This window comes from Diabrotica undecimpunctata, chromosome 8, assembly GCF_040954645.1.
Source record: "Diabrotica undecimpunctata isolate CICGRU chromosome 8, icDiaUnde3, whole genome shotgun sequence".
NCBI classification, from domain to species: Eukaryota; Metazoa; Arthropoda; class Insecta; order Coleoptera; family Chrysomelidae; genus Diabrotica; species Diabrotica undecimpunctata.
The window spans coordinates 107564136-107581647 of record NC_092810.1 but is presented as its reverse complement, the minus strand read 5'-3'; the positions used below and the strand labels follow the sequence as shown (position 1 = coordinate 107581647).

At 33.0% G+C, this 17512-nt stretch overlaps 1 protein-coding gene across 2 annotated transcripts in view; it reads right to left on the bottom strand.

The window, feature by feature from the left end:
• ash2 (Set1/Ash2 histone methyltransferase complex subunit ash2) overlaps positions 1–17512 on the bottom strand; it is a 66155-nt gene that overhangs the window by 30631 nt on the left and 18012 nt on the right. The window contains exons 1-2 of one of the 2 annotated variants that reach the window (XM_072540704.1): positions 10179–10311; positions 23–225 (exon numbers count right to left, since the gene is read on the bottom strand). In XM_072540704.1, coding sequence (XP_072396805.1) covers positions 23–225; positions 10179–10215 — 240 coding nt within the window. In that variant the 5' untranslated portion in view covers positions 10216–10311. Of the gene's footprint in view, positions 1–22; positions 226–10178; positions 10312–17512 lie in introns of those variants that run through there. The other variant, XM_072540703.1, reaches the window with a different exon arrangement.

Genomic DNA, 17512 nt, shown 5'->3' with positions numbered 1-17512 from the left:
CGATAACTTAGTTTATTTTTACCTGTCTGAAAGGTGCATGTGGATCAGGTTCCGCCAACAGGTATCGATAGCCATCTTTATTAAAGGGATGATCCAGAGGATAACCATGGGCGGGTAACTTGGGAGTTCCCAAGTCGACTCCACGGCCTTTTTTACCTTGTGCTCCTACATCTCCCGTAAATTTCCGCTTCGTATTTCTAGACTTAACACCGCCTGACAGTGAAACTGACATCATAAAATAAAATAATTAAAATCATCATTAGACCAGTTAATTGAGGATAAAAATAAACTTATTGTGACAAACTATAATAATTTCTATACTGAAATTTTTTATTTATTACAGAATAATAAATATATACAGGGCCTCGAAAAATTAACCGGACACTAAGTTTATTTTGAGTAAAATTAAAATTAAAAGGTACAAAATGTTTTATTCCGATGTAAGATATTTTTCAAAATCGAAATCATTAAATAATTCTTAAATATGGATATTAAAATCGAGTAGTTCTTCCTCGAGTTAAAATAACAGCTCTTATCCTTTCTGGGATAAACTGCATCAAAACAGCAATCTCGTCAAAACCAGCGCCAGTTCTAAAGGCACTATAGTTTCAAACTCGCCATAATTTTGCCTAACTAAACTTTTTTTTTCATAATATATATATATATATATATATATATATATATATATATATATATATATATATATATATACATATATATACTACTCCGGTTAAATTAAATGGTTTACAAGTGTATGCCCCAACCAGCGATAAACCAGAAGAAGAAAATATAACTATTAGTATGGGTGACTTGAATGCGAAAATTTGTAAAGAGAAAAGCGGTGAATTCATTGGTGGTTTTGGTCTAGGGAAGAGAAATGAAAGGGGAGAAAGATTAAAACTATTTGTAGAGGAAGAAGAATTTGCAATAATACGTTCTTCAAACTACCACCAAGACGTTTGTATACTTGGGTCTATCCGCAAGATCAACCAGGAAACATAATAAGGAATTAAATTGATTACATAATGGTGAACAAGAGATTCCGTAATGGATGCCTCTCAGGTAAAAGTTACCCCGGTGCTGACGTATCGTCAGATCATATTCCTGTTATTGCTAAATTTAGGTTTAGATTTAAAAAGGTTACAAAACAGAATAGTAACAAAAAATGTGATATGAGAAGACTTAAAGATAAGGAAACAAAGGAGACAGTCGCACGAATTCTTTCAAAAGCTTAGTAACATGGAGCAAACATATAATCCAAAAGAAATCACTCCAGAATCCCTCTGGAATCACTCCAGAAACCTTTAATAAGATCCATGTGAAACCTTTAATAAGCTCAGAGAAGAACATATAATAGAAAATAAAGAGAAGAAAAAAAGTTGGATGAATGAAAATATACTGCAACTCATGGAAGAAAGAAGAAAATCAAAAAATAACAAAAGAATGTACAAAAATATTCAAAGACAAATAAGAACGGAAATACGAAAGGCCAAAGAAAATTGGTTAAAAACACAGTGTGAAGAGATAGGGTTGTTGGAACAAAAACACGATACATTTAATATGCATAAAAAGGTAAAACAAGCAGTTGGTCTTCAAAAATCCAACACAGCAAGGAAACTGCAAGATCAGCAGGGGAACATTATCACAGATAAAAATCAAGAAATATGCATATGGACCAAATACATACAAGAAATCTTTGACGATAATAGGTCCGAACAACCTCTGTCCTACATATGTAATGACCACTTACCAATCACATCAGATAAAGTGAAAAAAGTGGAAAAAGCAATATCACAAATAAAAGATGGCAAATGGACCTGACAATGCTTATCCTGACGGTATTCAACGACTACCAAAAATATTAAATGGCATATATTTAAACGGAGTAATACCAAGATCATGGCGGAAGTCACCGTTTATTGCTCTACCAAAGAAAACAAAACCCGTATCCAGCAATGATTTCCGGACCACCAGCATAATGAGCCACATTTTAAAGTTATTTCTAAAATCATGCATCAGAGGAAATAATATAGACTATGCGAAGAAAAAATCAGCCGTACACAATTTGATTTTCGGAACGCAGTGGGTACGAGAGAGGCTCTTTTTAGCATACAAGTGCTATTTCAGCGATGTAGAGATGCGAATTGCGATATTTATGCATGCTTCATTCATTACCATAAAGCATTTGATACAGTAAAACACGACAAGCTGATGGAGATATTAACAAATATTAGAATAAACCCCTGTGATCTAAGAATTATTGGCAATCTTTACTGGAATCAAACATCGTCTATCCGTACAGAGGCAGGAGAATCCGATATCAAAATCAAAAATGGGGTCCAACAGGGATGTATACTATCACCCTTATTATTTAACATATACTCTGAGGAAATCTTTCAAGAAGCAATAGAAGATGTTAAAGCCGGAATTCGAATTAACGGGGAATGTATCAATAACATCAGATACGCGGATGACACGGTGGTATTCGCTGACAGTTATGAAGCCCTCCAGGAGTTAATGAATAGAATTACAGAAGTGAGTCAGAGATATGGACTTTCACTGAATATTAAGAAACCAAAATGTATGATGATCTCTAAGAAAGAACGGCAAATTGAAAGAATCAGTGTGAATGGTCAACCAATAGAAAGAGTAAAAACATACACCTACCTTGGTACGAACGTCAATGAAAATTGGGACCATTCCCTAGAAATATAATCTAGGATAGAAAAAGCAAGATCTGCATTTCAAAAAATGGCTAAGCTATTCAAATGCCACGATTTATCAGTAATCATAAAAATTAGGTTACTACGATGTTATATCTTTCCTATACTATTATATGGAGTTAAGTCGTGGACTCTAACAGACGCTACCTGTAAGAAAATTGAGGCTTTCGAAATGTGGCTTTATCGTAGAATCCTGAAGATATCCTATACTGACCACGTTACTAACCCAAACGTTTATTAATAATGCAAAAAGGAAAAGAGTTGTTAACCACAATAAAAACAGCCAAAATTGAATACCTCGGTCACATTATGAGGAACAGCGAAAGGTATGGGTTGCTGCAATTAATTCTTCTGCAAAGGAAAAGTAGAAGGAAAACGAGGACCAGGAAGGCGAAGAATTTCCTGACTGAAAAATCTGCGTACGTGGTTCAACACAATAACCACAAATCTTTTCAGAGCCGCGAGTTTGCAAAATACAGATTGCCATGATGGTTGCCAACATCCGAAATGGATAGGCACTACAAGAAGATATATATGTATATATATATATATATATATATATATATATATATATATATATTTATATATATATATATATATATATACAATATAAATATTTATATATATATATATATATATAAATTTTGGCTGTTATAAGGCCTGATTCATAAGCAATAACTGAAGCTTAATTTTAGTGTACTATGATTTCTTTATAATGAAATAATAATAAATAATAAGAAAACTTAAGAAGTGTACTAATTTAATGGAAACTTCTAACACAAACGTCAATATAAAACATAAAAATCTAACAAAAAATGTGTTTAATAATGTGTGTTTACTTCAGCAACATTAATTACAGCTTGACATCTCCTTGGCATGCTTAAAATTTAATTATCAATTTCGTTTTGTGGCAATAGGATCTATTCCTATTTAAGAAGATCTTGAAGGCGTTGGCTAGTATAAACATTGTGCAGATGAGGAGCAATCTGTCCCTGAAGCACATCATATACATGCTCGATGGGATGAACATCTATCGATTGTCCTGGTCACGGTACCAGTGTAATATCCTCATTATTAAACCAAGCTCTTACTGTTGCTGCAGTATGTGGCGTTGTATTATCCTTCATGTAACGCAAATGAGGATCATGTCAAGGAGAAGTTTCACGTTGGCGACCCCCATGTCTTTCGGGTATATTACCAAATTGTTCACATCGGCGCCACAATCGCGAAATCTCGCTCCGAGACACGTCAAAATGACATGCGAGATCAGCTTGTGAAAGACCAGCCTGAATCATATTCACAACACTTACCATTTGAACATATGTTAAGTGCCGAGGCTCCATAACTATCTCTGCATTTAATAATCTTGTTTTATTAAAATTGGAAAGTAAATACAGTTAAAGACTCTCTTTAAAATTTGAAGCACTATTTCTCTACAATTTGAAGCTCAATCGTTTGAATTTGAGGCCCTGTTACTTTTGCCTTAATAAAACAGTGCAAATGGCAGATTAAATTACATGGCATACCTTGATTTGTAGAGCACAAGCTTTCAAATCAAATGGTATGTATTAAAAAAAAAGTTTTTTAAGTTTTTATTGAAAAAAGTGGAATATTAATGGTGTGACATTTTTGATGTGTGTACTTTTCCGAAGTTGTTCCTCAAATGCTCTATGGGATTATGCTCTGAACCCATACTGAACCCATACATACCAAATACCTCATTCACCAAACTGTACTTTAGGAGATAAGCAACATTGGACATAGCCTTCTTCAGGCTTTCTCCACACTCTTTGGCGACCATCAGGGAAATATCTCGTAAAACAAAACTCGTCTGCAAACAGAACGTTTCTCCAATCTTCCATATCCCCGGCATGAGCACGAGAGAACTCGAAGCGTTGTCTTCGATCAGCTACGTCCAATAAAGACCACGTAGCAGGTGCATAGGATGATCAATTTTGTTCGCTTAATCTTCTGCGTACGATAGGTGAAATTATGGTATCACGAACACCAGTCTCCTAGACAAAGATGTGGCAGTAAATGTCCGCTCTCGAAGCACTTAAAGTCTGCGTTTGTTGTCCTTGTCGTTTCCTGTCCAGGTCTTCTTGAGTAAGAACAATAGTCTCGAAATCTTTGTAAAGCATCGAATATTGTACTTCGTGGAAAGCCAAGCATTTTTTCTATATACCAAGTGGAACGGCCATCACTATGCAGAGCAACAGCTTGCGCTACTTGATCTGGCCTCTTTGTAAATTATTCTTTGTTGTTGTATTAAAAACACTTTTTTCCAAAAACGCAGGCAACAATAAACCAAAAAGGAATGCAATCAATTAAACAAACATTATTTTATGGGTAAACATTCGATTTATAGCACCTTAACACAAACTTTGTTTTTACTGACAAAAAATGACAAACTTTTAAAAATCAAGTCGATAAAAGGAACTTATGTTTTCATAAATATATTTAATTATGATACAGGACAATTCAATAAAACTAGTAACAAAACTACAACAAAACAAATGGCATATTATAATTATGCCTACATGATAGATTTCTTAAAAATCTGAATGTTAACTGATGAGACAATTCAGGACAACATGTCAAAATGATTTAACAACAGTCCACTGGCTGGTTCCTAATTTTTAACACCTTTTACAAAAATCCCCGTCATCATATGTCCTTCCTGCTAAGTAGAATTTTCTAGTTCAAGAACTACACATGTTTCGGTCTAGTATAGAAACTGGGCATGCTTATATCTAGTTGTTACACTGAACAGGACACTGTGGGTTCAAAAAATCTAAAATCAACTGCTGAAAAATTAAGTACCGGTAGCTAGTTATCTAGAACAATAGTAGTACTAAATCGTAATCATCGGTAAACACACTAAGAGCACTTTAAGCAGCGGCAAATTACTGCGTGCTGACTTAACGAAATAGTGTCCATACAATGAACATAGATACGCATCTTAATATAGCAAAGAAAATATTAACAGCTGAATAAAAATCACCTCATTAAACGGATTTCCAACCATCAGCACAAAACAATTCAGCACAATCTGGCCTAGTAAGAAAAAAGATCTTAACCAATGAATATTCTAAAATAAATAGTAATCTACAACTCATCCATGAAGACATTTTGACCACCTCCACGTCAGCTCCAAATGGAGCAGCGAACTGAAATTGTCTCCAAAGTACAAAGTGTCTCCACCCAAAAGGACACAACATTACAGAGGTAGTGCCACGATCATATAATTTAAAACAACGACGAATCATATGGAACATATTTTTTTATTGCAAATAGGTTTCATTTTGTAAAGAGTAACGAATAAAAGAGTTAAGGATTTTTAGTAATTTTTTGGTGTAAATCGACATGTTTAATTTACTCCTGCCCTTTTTAATTTTAATATCTTAAATTAAGTAGCTATTTTAAAAATTTCACACTCCTTAACAAAAAGTAAAGAAATATTTCGGTAATAAAAGGTGATGTTAAAAAGAAATAATAACAGTAAATAAACATTGTAGAGCAGAATGAGGGTGCTTATACTAAAAAAGTGGAGTGACAAAAAAAAAATACAAGTAAGAATGCGTGTATCAGAGGAAGTTAAGGTGTGGTACAAATTGATGTCAAAAAAGAGGGCATAGGTTAAGGAGGGTACCAATAAACATTATCCAAACACGATTTCAGCGTTTTTGATAGTAGATTCTCAAGAACATAATATGTTCACACTGTAACATTATGAAAGTCACATGTTTTTGTATTTAGTTCACTCTTTTTTATTTCATTCATCTATTAACTTTATCTTTTATTTTACTATTTTTATTCTAAATAGTTAGCGCAACTCTTCCATCAACTTTCTATTTACTACATATTCTGTACAATCTAAATTCCAACTTTAATTTTCACTTAATATTCTAATTCCTTTATTCAGACCTCATTATGTTCTATGCCGTGAAACATAAAATTTCTATACCCCACTTAAGTCGACAAAGTATATCTGTCAGTTCACAACTCTGCTCTGTCATGTCACTTCAATTTTGTAGAAGGGAGATTAGTTTTTATAATGTCTTTTGTCTACTTAAGCTGGATTTTAGTTCAAAATTCATTTATATCGTTACATCTTTCTTAGGCTAAGTTTTTATTTAGTAGTTAACCAATATGCAGGGTCTTTTTATAATTTCATATTTGACTTTTTATACATAACCTCCAACCCACGTGTTTCTTTTCAAACCATGTGCAGTTAGTATCTCTAATATAATTTTAAAGAAAATTCTTAATCTTTAATGTAAATCATTTATATTTAAAATAATTTATTTTAATATTAATGATATTCATTTTATTCTTGCTAATTTGATATTTTCTATTTTAATTATGTTCAATCTTCAAAGGACAAGGAAATATCTTAAAACTATGCAGTCACTAACTCAAGCTTTATCATTTTAGTTTTCTGGACTAATTTGAACTTTTCTTATTCCCCCTTGTTGGGTGGAATTTTCTAAATCTCCACCAACCTGCCAAACCATCATCAGAAGCCAAAAAAATACGCCAACTACGTTCAATTTGTGATCCAACTGCACGAAGACAATAGTACATGAAACAACAATGCCATAAGTCAAGCAATAAAACACTGAAAACTTTTGTTTTCAACAATTCCACAAATTTTGTTATAATTTATGTATCACATTTAAGACTAATTTGGAATTTTATCACACTTGAGAAAGGCACTTTGCCGAAACAGCTGTAGTGATAATAAATTATAATAAACTTTTTGGAAGTGATGAAAACAAACGTTTTCAGTGTTTTATTGCTTGATAAAATAAACTTCCATCAAGTAACGGTCGAATCTATCGCAATGCCATAAGTATCATTATAAAATCTTTCTGTAAAGCTATAGGGAAGATTTGCTTTATTTTTGATTTAGTATTAAAAAAAATTATATTTTTTATGTATAATGATTAGTTAGCATCTTGGTTTATTTGTCCCAGCCAAACACATTTTTCAGATTTAATTTTAAGATAAGACGTTCTCACACCTGAGAGACTGAGCTAGACGAGGTCTAACAATTGGATCCCAAAGAAAGTTGTGAGTTTCATCGTTCTCTATTGGCTCCAACTTTCGGAGGTAGTTATATTGTTACCCATTGGCACCCACAGTTCTTGATGAGTTGTTCGAAGGTTAAAACACAATATTCAGTGCGAATCTGCACTAGTATTCGAATATCTAATAATTTTTACTAGGATAATGGATTTAATGGACTGATAGAACCCAAAATCCTTGAGGTTGTCGAATCCTTTTATCGCGAATTGTATGACAGCACCGACGAAAGGCAAGATCAGCCCCTGTCCAAAATCACAAACCAGGGATCAGAATTAATGCCAGAAATAACTCTATACGAAATCAAAACGGCACTTTTAGAAATGAAAAATACCAAATCCCCTGGCGATGACGATGTAGTGATCAAAAGCGATCAAACTAGGTGGACATAAGATTATTCAGGCTTTGGCCAAGCTTTTCACCGAATGCATCTACCAAGGAAAAACTCCTTCTCAATGGAACAATGCAGTCACACATATATAAACTTTTCACAATAATTATCAAAAAAAGACTGGACGCTAAATTAGACTTCTATCAGTCTAGAGAACAAGTTGGATTTAAATCGGGATACAGCACTAACAACCACTTACTAGTGATAAAGAACCTGATAAAGAAGTTTGAAGAATACAAAAAACCATTGGAACTGGTATTATTCGACTACGAGAAAACATACGATACCATAAGCCATCAGACAATTTTAAAAGCATTGACAGAATGTCGAATAGACCATCGCTATACATAACCAAATACATACTCAAATATAATCAAATATATCTAGTAAAATGCCACAGCTAGCGTAAGCCTATCTGAACAAGAAACAAATAAATTCTGTATAGAGCGAGGAGTACATCAAGGAGACACCGTCTCTCCAAAGCTATTCACGACGGTTTTAGAATATACTTGTAAGAAGGTACATCTGAACGAGCATGACAACAACATAAATGAAGAGAAGCTCAGTCATTTGAGAATTGCAGATGACATCGTCCTTATAGCCGATCGTATGGATGATGGAATAATAATGTTTGAAAAATTATATCACGCTTCTTTGGAGGTCGGACTAAAGATTAATATGAACAAGACGCAAATAATGACTAATATGGCACCAAATCGAAACATCGCTGTTGATGGAAGGGATATTGTGCAGACTACATCGTATAAGTACTTAGATTAGGACATGAAATTCGGTTGGGCAGAGATAACCAAACATGTGAGCTCCCACGTCGCATAAGATTAGCCTGGGCAGGGTTTGGTAAATTAAACTATGTATTTAAATCGGATCTACCCATATGCCTCAAAAGGAAAATCTTTGACCAATGTGTGTTACCTACGGAGCAGAGGACGCTCACTAACTAGATGGACTGACGACCTGAAGCGTGTTAGCAATAACTGAATACAAGCTGCACAAGACAGAGACAGATGAAAAGAGCTGAGGGAGACCTATGTCCAGCAGTGAACGCATACAGGTTGATAATGAACTGTTTTAAACCGAATATTATGCGTGTTAATGTCGGTACATATCCATTTTGCTTAGAGGAAGTCGAAGTTCTGTTAATAATTAAGTGACAAATCATTTAAGGGGTTGCCATATTTATTTTGAAATTTCCATTGGTTTGAAATCATATTGTGTAATATTTGGTAATTTGATCAAATACATTTGTCTGAACGAATATGAATAATTCATTTAATAAGGATAAAATTTAAAGTGCGCGCGAATAAAGTCGGAAATGAGAGCCAAAAAAGATCTGGAGGGTCAGAGGGTCTGGAGGGACAAAAAAGATGCTTAGAGAAGACATGTTTACGAAGAAAATTAATACTAATCGACCTCGTATATATGGATAAAGGCAATAAGAATGGTGATATGATAAATTAAGTGATCCAGCTAAATTAATCAACTAATAACGGAAAGAAAAATATAAGGTGCGTGGTCCTGGCAGACGACAAATGACCTGGCAGGATAAAATCAAAGATTTGGACAACAGTTGACCTCCAAACCCTAATAATATATAATAAAGAAAAGCACAGGAGAGAGACGAATTTTCAAAAGTCATCCCCAACCTCAATTAGAGACGGCACTAAAAGAAGAAGTTAAATTAAATTATTAAATACACATAAAAAAAGTTAAAAATAAATTCTATCATTATCTGTTGCAAAAAATTTTTTTTCTACTAATGAGTTTTCTAGTTATTAAAACGATAAATAAATGTATTTAAAAATAGACAAAAAATGCGTATCGCAATTACAATTCGAGTACACAAAACAACTTTTACAATTAAATAATGCAACAACACGCATTTAAGTTATTCATGACTGGCCTATAAGAATAAAAATAAACAGTATTTATTATCAGTTAACGATCGCAATACATACGTGCAGGTCTCATCTGTATAATTTTTGTACGTGCCATTATGCATGTAGTTATTATTACATACAGTAATCGATGAACAATAAAAGCAGTGACAACTGCAGATTGTTGATTATTGTGGTAAATGAACTTGCATTTGACAACTATTGGCTAACGAACTGACAGGAATATTGAAAAATCTTAAAAAATGACAGATGTCTACTAAAATATTTAGTATTTGGCAACTATTAATGAAATACGACGGAAATTAAATTTGGTAATGAAAAGTGAAACGTATAAAAATGACAGATGTAACAGTAAAATGTCAGCAATTGGTAAGAAGTTTATGTAATAGTAAAACTGTTCATACAGTATGTAAACAAGTCCTTACACTATTAAATAGTTATTAAATCATTTGTTGCATAATACGTAAATTACGTAAAAGTCTTGTGAAATTTTTAGTTAACCAAATTAATGTTATTTACAGTTAAATTCAAATCGAGTAGCAGAAATCCTAAGAATTGATTTATAGCGTGTAGCGAAAAAATTCAAAGTACTAGACATATAATATAGTATATTTTAGCGTTCTTCACGTGTAAATCATCACGAAATAATAAACAGACATTTTGATCATAGACATAGTTGAATGTATTCGGCAAAAAATACAGTGATATACGAGTAGATCAGAAAGATTGGCAAAACAAGTTGTCGTGATACTCTGATACAGATATCTAACAACTACTTTTGATAAATTTGGTGATAATATTACGAGATCCCAAATATTGCAAAATCACTACGTTCATAACGTTTTTACATACATTTAAGAATGGGAAAATACATTAATAACAGGTTGTCAGTCAAAAAGTGGCCGCAAATAGTTTTAATTCAATTAATGGTAATTAATTTTTGAACAAACATTTCATTCATTAATTGTTTAAATAAATAAGCTGCTCATAATATATGTGATGTGCATGTTTTTTATATGAAATTAAAGATAATTGAGGCGATAGCTATACGAAGGGCCTACCTGCTAAAAGTGTATTTTGAGAAACAAGCATTCAAATATTTAAGATCCATGCCTTAGGCGAAACAACACTACTTGCATTGTTTAAGTGTTTAAGTTTTAAGAATTTTGATCCATTGATAAAATAATAGAGAACACCTTTATAAAATATGTCCTTTTTCTTTTCAAATGAAGAGTATTAAAACTAGTTTACATAAGCCCCTCTTCTGGAGAACACATTTGGCAGATTAAAACGTCTTATGCAGAAGAAAAACCTATAAATGTTTACTGTTGTATAGTATACTACAGTTGTATTTATATTATAGTATACAAAGGTTTTAAAATAATATTCAAGGTCTTTGTACAACAAGAAAACTTTTATTTTGTTTACGCTAAATTTCCTGACCATCTGAGTCATCAGCACTACTCTCATTATCTTTTTCAGCCGGTATGCTTTCTTGAAATGAAAGTTTGTAGAAGTTTCTACTTTCTTCTCTTAAATATTGAAATAGGTAAGTCTCTTACGTCTTTGATTTTAGACTGATTAATAGAAACCCGAGGCAAAGGTGTAAGAGTAAGGTCAAGTGGCAACGTTTTTGCATATTTAAAAGGGGTATACATTTCAAAGTAGGTTTTAGAAGCATCCAGTGTCCCACAAGGTTTATACTTCGGCACGCGATACTGTTGTAATTTAAACTTACAATCTTTATTCACAGGCTTCTTCAAAAAATGAGGAATAAGTGCTGCATCCCAGTCATATATTATAGTATAGAGTAGAGGACTTATTTTTGAGGCAGAAAGGAGAAGGAGTTTGTCTGCACTGTACGATTATCTAGTAGACTTTGGGTTCCTCGACATCTTGACCTCTTTTTAAGGCCTGTCTTATAACCCCAAAATTTCTGTCGCACTGACTAAACGATTGTCCACAAACAGGATAAATATGTCACTTCGACTCTGTATAGTGTTGATATCCAAGAACAAAACCATAACAAAGTCTGATTTTTATTTTGGCCTCCAGCTGTACCTGATAGAAGAACAATATGCTTGGTATTAGGATAATCTGCTAATTTATTGTGAATACAGTCAAAGATGAATGAAGCAACACTACTTGCTCCCTTTTTACATTGAGATTATATGAAGACATATACATTATAATGATCCATCATTATGCACGTGTATACTGAATACGTACATCCATAAAAGTCGTTCATAAAACTGTTTTGTTATGCTGAGCTTTGGCAGCGGTACATTTTGTGCGTAATCAAATTCCAGGACAAGAATGCTACTATCATCTGTTGCCTTTCTCAAGTAATCATTTTTTAGCTTGGAATATGCCTCGAGTATCTTTTTATGGAGATCGTAATCAACAAAGCATTCATTATTCCAGTTCTTTTCTAGTTTGATTTTATACTCACGAAAATAATCACATGTGTCAGTCTTCGGTTTTTTGAACGTAAAATTAGTTTCTCTGAAAAACTTGAAATAGGTCTTGTATTTCGTGGTAAGATTATTCCCAGTAGTGTCTTTAAACAACTTTTGAAACTGCTCAAAAATGATCTTAATCGTTAGGTCTGGGTTGTCGAAGTACAATCTGTTTGTTTTTCCAGGTGTGTCACTGTTTAACAGATTTTGTTTAGGAGGAATAGATTTTAAATGTTCTAAAGCCATAGAATAAACATCACCGAAAATTTTTCTTTGATTTGAGTGTTTTCCACGTTTTTCATCAAGTGGAGTTTTCTCACCAATTTTTTTCTGTAATATTCTTACATGCTTCACTCCTACTTGATATAAGTCAACAAAAAAGGAACGGTACATGGGCACATCACAACCAGAAGTTTAAAGCTTGTATTTCCAGTGATATTTTTTGCTAATTTTGGGATTTTCTATCTTTCTATACCTTTCTGGATGCTCCATTAATGCCATACAACCTGTTAGAACAATTTTCTTTTTGGCATCTTTTGACACCGCGTTATCTAAAATAGCTTTACAACTAGCCATTGCTTTAAAATACACTTAAACTTACAGTTTAAAATATAACATAACTCCAATCACATTGTCAGAAATTCACCAAAACAGAGTTGATTTAAAGGCACAAACAAATCTTTCTCAGCTGTGCCAACAATTCACTAAAGAAAGTGTTATACCAACGTAAAAAACCGTAATATCGTAGAAAAAATTGGTAGACTGACAGAGAACAACATAAAGAGTTCAATTCTGTGTTCTCCGGAAGAAGGCCCATTGGCCTATAGGCCCTTATTCTAGCCACCGCCTCAATTTTAATTTGAATGTGATGATATAAAGTTACCTGGTATAAAATGGTCGCAAATTAGAGTCGCCAGCTGTTAAAAGTTCGAGGAATAAAACAACGATAAAGTAAAACAGAGCTAGCAAACAACGCCACTGGATTAACATGGCTATTGTCAGTTGTGTGAGTTCATGTGTCGATATATAGTGTTATAATATACATATTATCAACATATAACTACAACACACACTTCTTCATTTTTCTAAAAAAGTAAACTTTACTTTAATCAACTTACCCAATAACAGTATAACGAGCTTTAAAACTTGGTAGAATATTCTAACACTGGCCATCCTTGTCAAACCAGTGTCGTTGCGCGCTAACTGTATTAAAAAAACTCGAACATCGAAACAAAAAAGTTCTGTTGTAAAGGGTGTATTTATTTAAAAAATTAAATTAAAAAATCCAAATGGATTATAGTAAAGTTCAGAACGTTTTCGGACTAGTCAGTTACAATAGAAGTTTTTTACAGCGATGTTCGAGTTTTTTTAACTAATATTGTTTATATTTCAACGCTATATCATATATATAAAAAAATAGCTTTAATTTTATATAAAAAATATGCATATACGATATGAGCAGCGTATTTTATTTAAAAAATAAATTAACGAAATAAAATTTTTATTCAAAAATGAATTACCATTAATTGAATTAAACATATTTGCGGCCACTTTTTGACAGGTAAACTGTTGTCAAATATAAGGGCACAAAAGAAAACGGAATGTGGCGAAGACGATACAACTCTGAACTATACAAAATATACCAGGATCCGGATAGGACATGTAGAAAGAATGGAAGAAGGCGAAATACCAAACAAAATATTCAAACAGATGCCAGTAGGAAAAAGAACAAGAGGAAGACCGAAACTGAGATACTTAGAACAAATAGAAAATGATATAAACAGATCGGAATGGGGAAGAATCCTAGAACAGGCCAAGGCCCAAAAAGGGTTGTCGAGCCAGTGATGATGATGATGATGATGATGATGATGATGATGATGAAACTGTTGTCAATGTATTCTCCTATTCTTAAATGTACACTAGTGGCCAAAATTCTGGAAAATACAAAAATTCTAGTTTTGTTATCAGCATTCCTCTTTTTCACAAGATTTGTTATTTATAAGTTTACCTATAATTTTATTGCATCGTTTTATGCTTCTACTTAATATTTAATAACTATTTTAAGATGAAAAACCCTATACAAATTTTAAAATAAATAAAACAGCCGTCGGTACAATGGTTATTATAAAGAAAATTAGTATTTGGTGGGATAACCTTTGTTTTTTAGGACAGGTTCGATTCTGTGAGGCATGGAGTTCACGAGACGAGTCAAATCTTCTGGTGTAATGATGGCTTCTATCAGTTCTCTCTTGTACTTGGGTTTCGGCATGATACTGACACTTTCAGCCTTGGCCATAAATTTTCTATTGGATTTAGATCGAGACTATTTCCAGGCCAAGGCAGGACAGTAACGTTATGGTTTCTCAACCATTCCATGGAAGTCTTAGCCGTATGACAAGTCGCTCCATCCTGCTGGAAGATGCATTGTTGGGCATCCCCTTCAAACAAATCTCTGATAGTCGGGAGCAGTTTGGCTTGCAGTATCTCTTCCTGATATTTTTTTGCATTAATATTGCCCTCTATTACTGCTAAACGTCCAACTCCAATAGTGGTCATACAAGCCCATCCCATGACACTCACAGGATGTTTCATAGTGACCGTAGTACACTGGGGCAAAAGGTCTTACCCCGGTCGGCGGCGAACAAAATCCACTCCGTCACTCCCAAAGATCGAGATTCTGGCTTTATCACTCCATTTCGCGCGAGAATGGGCATTATCACAAATATTCAACTAAAAAAAATTCAAGAAGGTTCACTTAGTAGTTATTGCAAAATTGAAATTGTTTAACCCAGAAAACTTTTATCTACAATGTTATTATATGTAAACTATTGTATCTAGATGAATTCTGAATCATTTAACGAATGAAAAGTTTATGTAAAATATTGCAAAATAGGTTTGCAAAAGTACTATGATTTTAGTTACTATGGTCAAACATCAAGATGCCTTAAAGACCGCATTACATCCCACAAGTCTGATAATAGACTACATCCTGAAAGAAGTGCATTGGGTGAACATGCAGTTAAAAATGAGCATCGGATAGATTACAATAACATCAAAGTAGTAGAACAGGAAAGTAACATCACCAAAAGACTTTTTCTTGAAATGGCCTACATTTGCCAAAATAACAATGCAATGAATCATAGAACGGATATTGGTCATCTAAATGAAATGTTCTCCTATTTGTTACTACTAGATAAATTCAACAATAACAAAAACAATAATTTATCAATTGACATTTAAAAAATTTTGTTTTACAAATTAAGTTTTTTAAAAGTTAGTAATTTTTGTATACACACAGATACTGGGGTCATACAAAACAAAATCACAATCAATTGTAACGTTTTTAGAATTATATTGCCACGATACACCTAATGATAGGCCTATAATTTGCTGTACTGCCAGTTGCTTGATATTGGGGGTGTGGGATTTTCACTTAATACGAATATTTTTAAATTTACACACGAAGAGTTTTGAAAAACCAATAATAAAAACCACTGGATTGTCTTGACAAAAACTAATGGCGATAGCATAAAATTAAGAATAACAATATCATGAATGTGTTTATAATAATTAAGTGTTGTGAATGTAAAGTAATTTTTGAATTTTAAATATAGAAATAGGTTTTATATTAAACAAAGATGACAGACTGTGATAAATTTTATCAACATTATATAACATCATTGATGATACAACCTCATTAAGTTTGTAAGTAGCGAATTTTTTAATTAATTATACCAACGTTAACAAACCATTCATCACATTTGTAGCTCCCTGATAAAGGAAATAACCAATGTCCGAAAGCTTGGATTAAAAATTACAATAGTACACGTTTCATTTTTTATTGCTGCAAACCCAATATTTAACGTTTACTTCATTACGTTGTCAGCAAATACTTCTGGTTCATTATATATATATATATATATATATATATATATATATATATATATATATATATATATATATATATATATATATATATATATATATCGAGAAAAGGAGTACGACCGTCAATCCAAAATAAACTAAGGTACACTCGAAGAGGACTACAAATAGTATTCCCTTCTTAGACATGCGTGTCATTAGAATGGGAGATAACACCCTAACTACAAGTTGGTACAGGAAACCAATGGCCTCTAATAGGTTTCTCAACTACCACTCTTGTCATCCCTTTAAATACAAATTAAACCTTATTAAAGCTTTAAGCTGCAGGCTAAATAGACTGACACATCCGATTAATCGAAGGGAATCCCTACAATTACTTAAGAATATTCTGATTGAGAATTCCTATCCATCCTCCCTTATTAATAAATACCTTTTCGTTCAAAGCTATGGTTCTTCTCTAAATGACATACCCAATGGTGACCAACTTAGAATAATATCAAATAATTCAATTAACAACACTGTTCTGCCTAATACTGTACTTGGGAATCCAACTACCCATTACTCATCGTTACCTTATTTTCCTCAAGTTACTGAGAAACTCGTTAAACTGTACAAACATAACAACGTACCGGTTAAAATTGCAATTAAGAATGCTAAGACTGTCAGGAATTTGTTTTCTAAAACTAAAACACCTCTGTCCCTTCTGGAACAAGTTAATGTAATATATCATATACCTTGTGCTGAGTGTGACTCATGTTACATCGGTCAGACAGGGAGATCACTGAGAGGACGTCTTACGACACACCGCAGTGATATTAATTTATCTAAACATACTTGTGCTCTTGCCCAACATGCTATTAGCACTAAGCACGAAGTAAACTTTAATGAAGTTAAAATTCTTGGCACTGAACGTAATCTCGTTAAAAGGCAGTTTTTAGAAATGTGTTCAATATTAAAACATCCTAATACCCTTAATAAGAGAACCGACATTAGTAATTTGAGCCAAATTTATCATGCATTAATTTTGCAGAATTAGGCCTGATATGTTGTTTT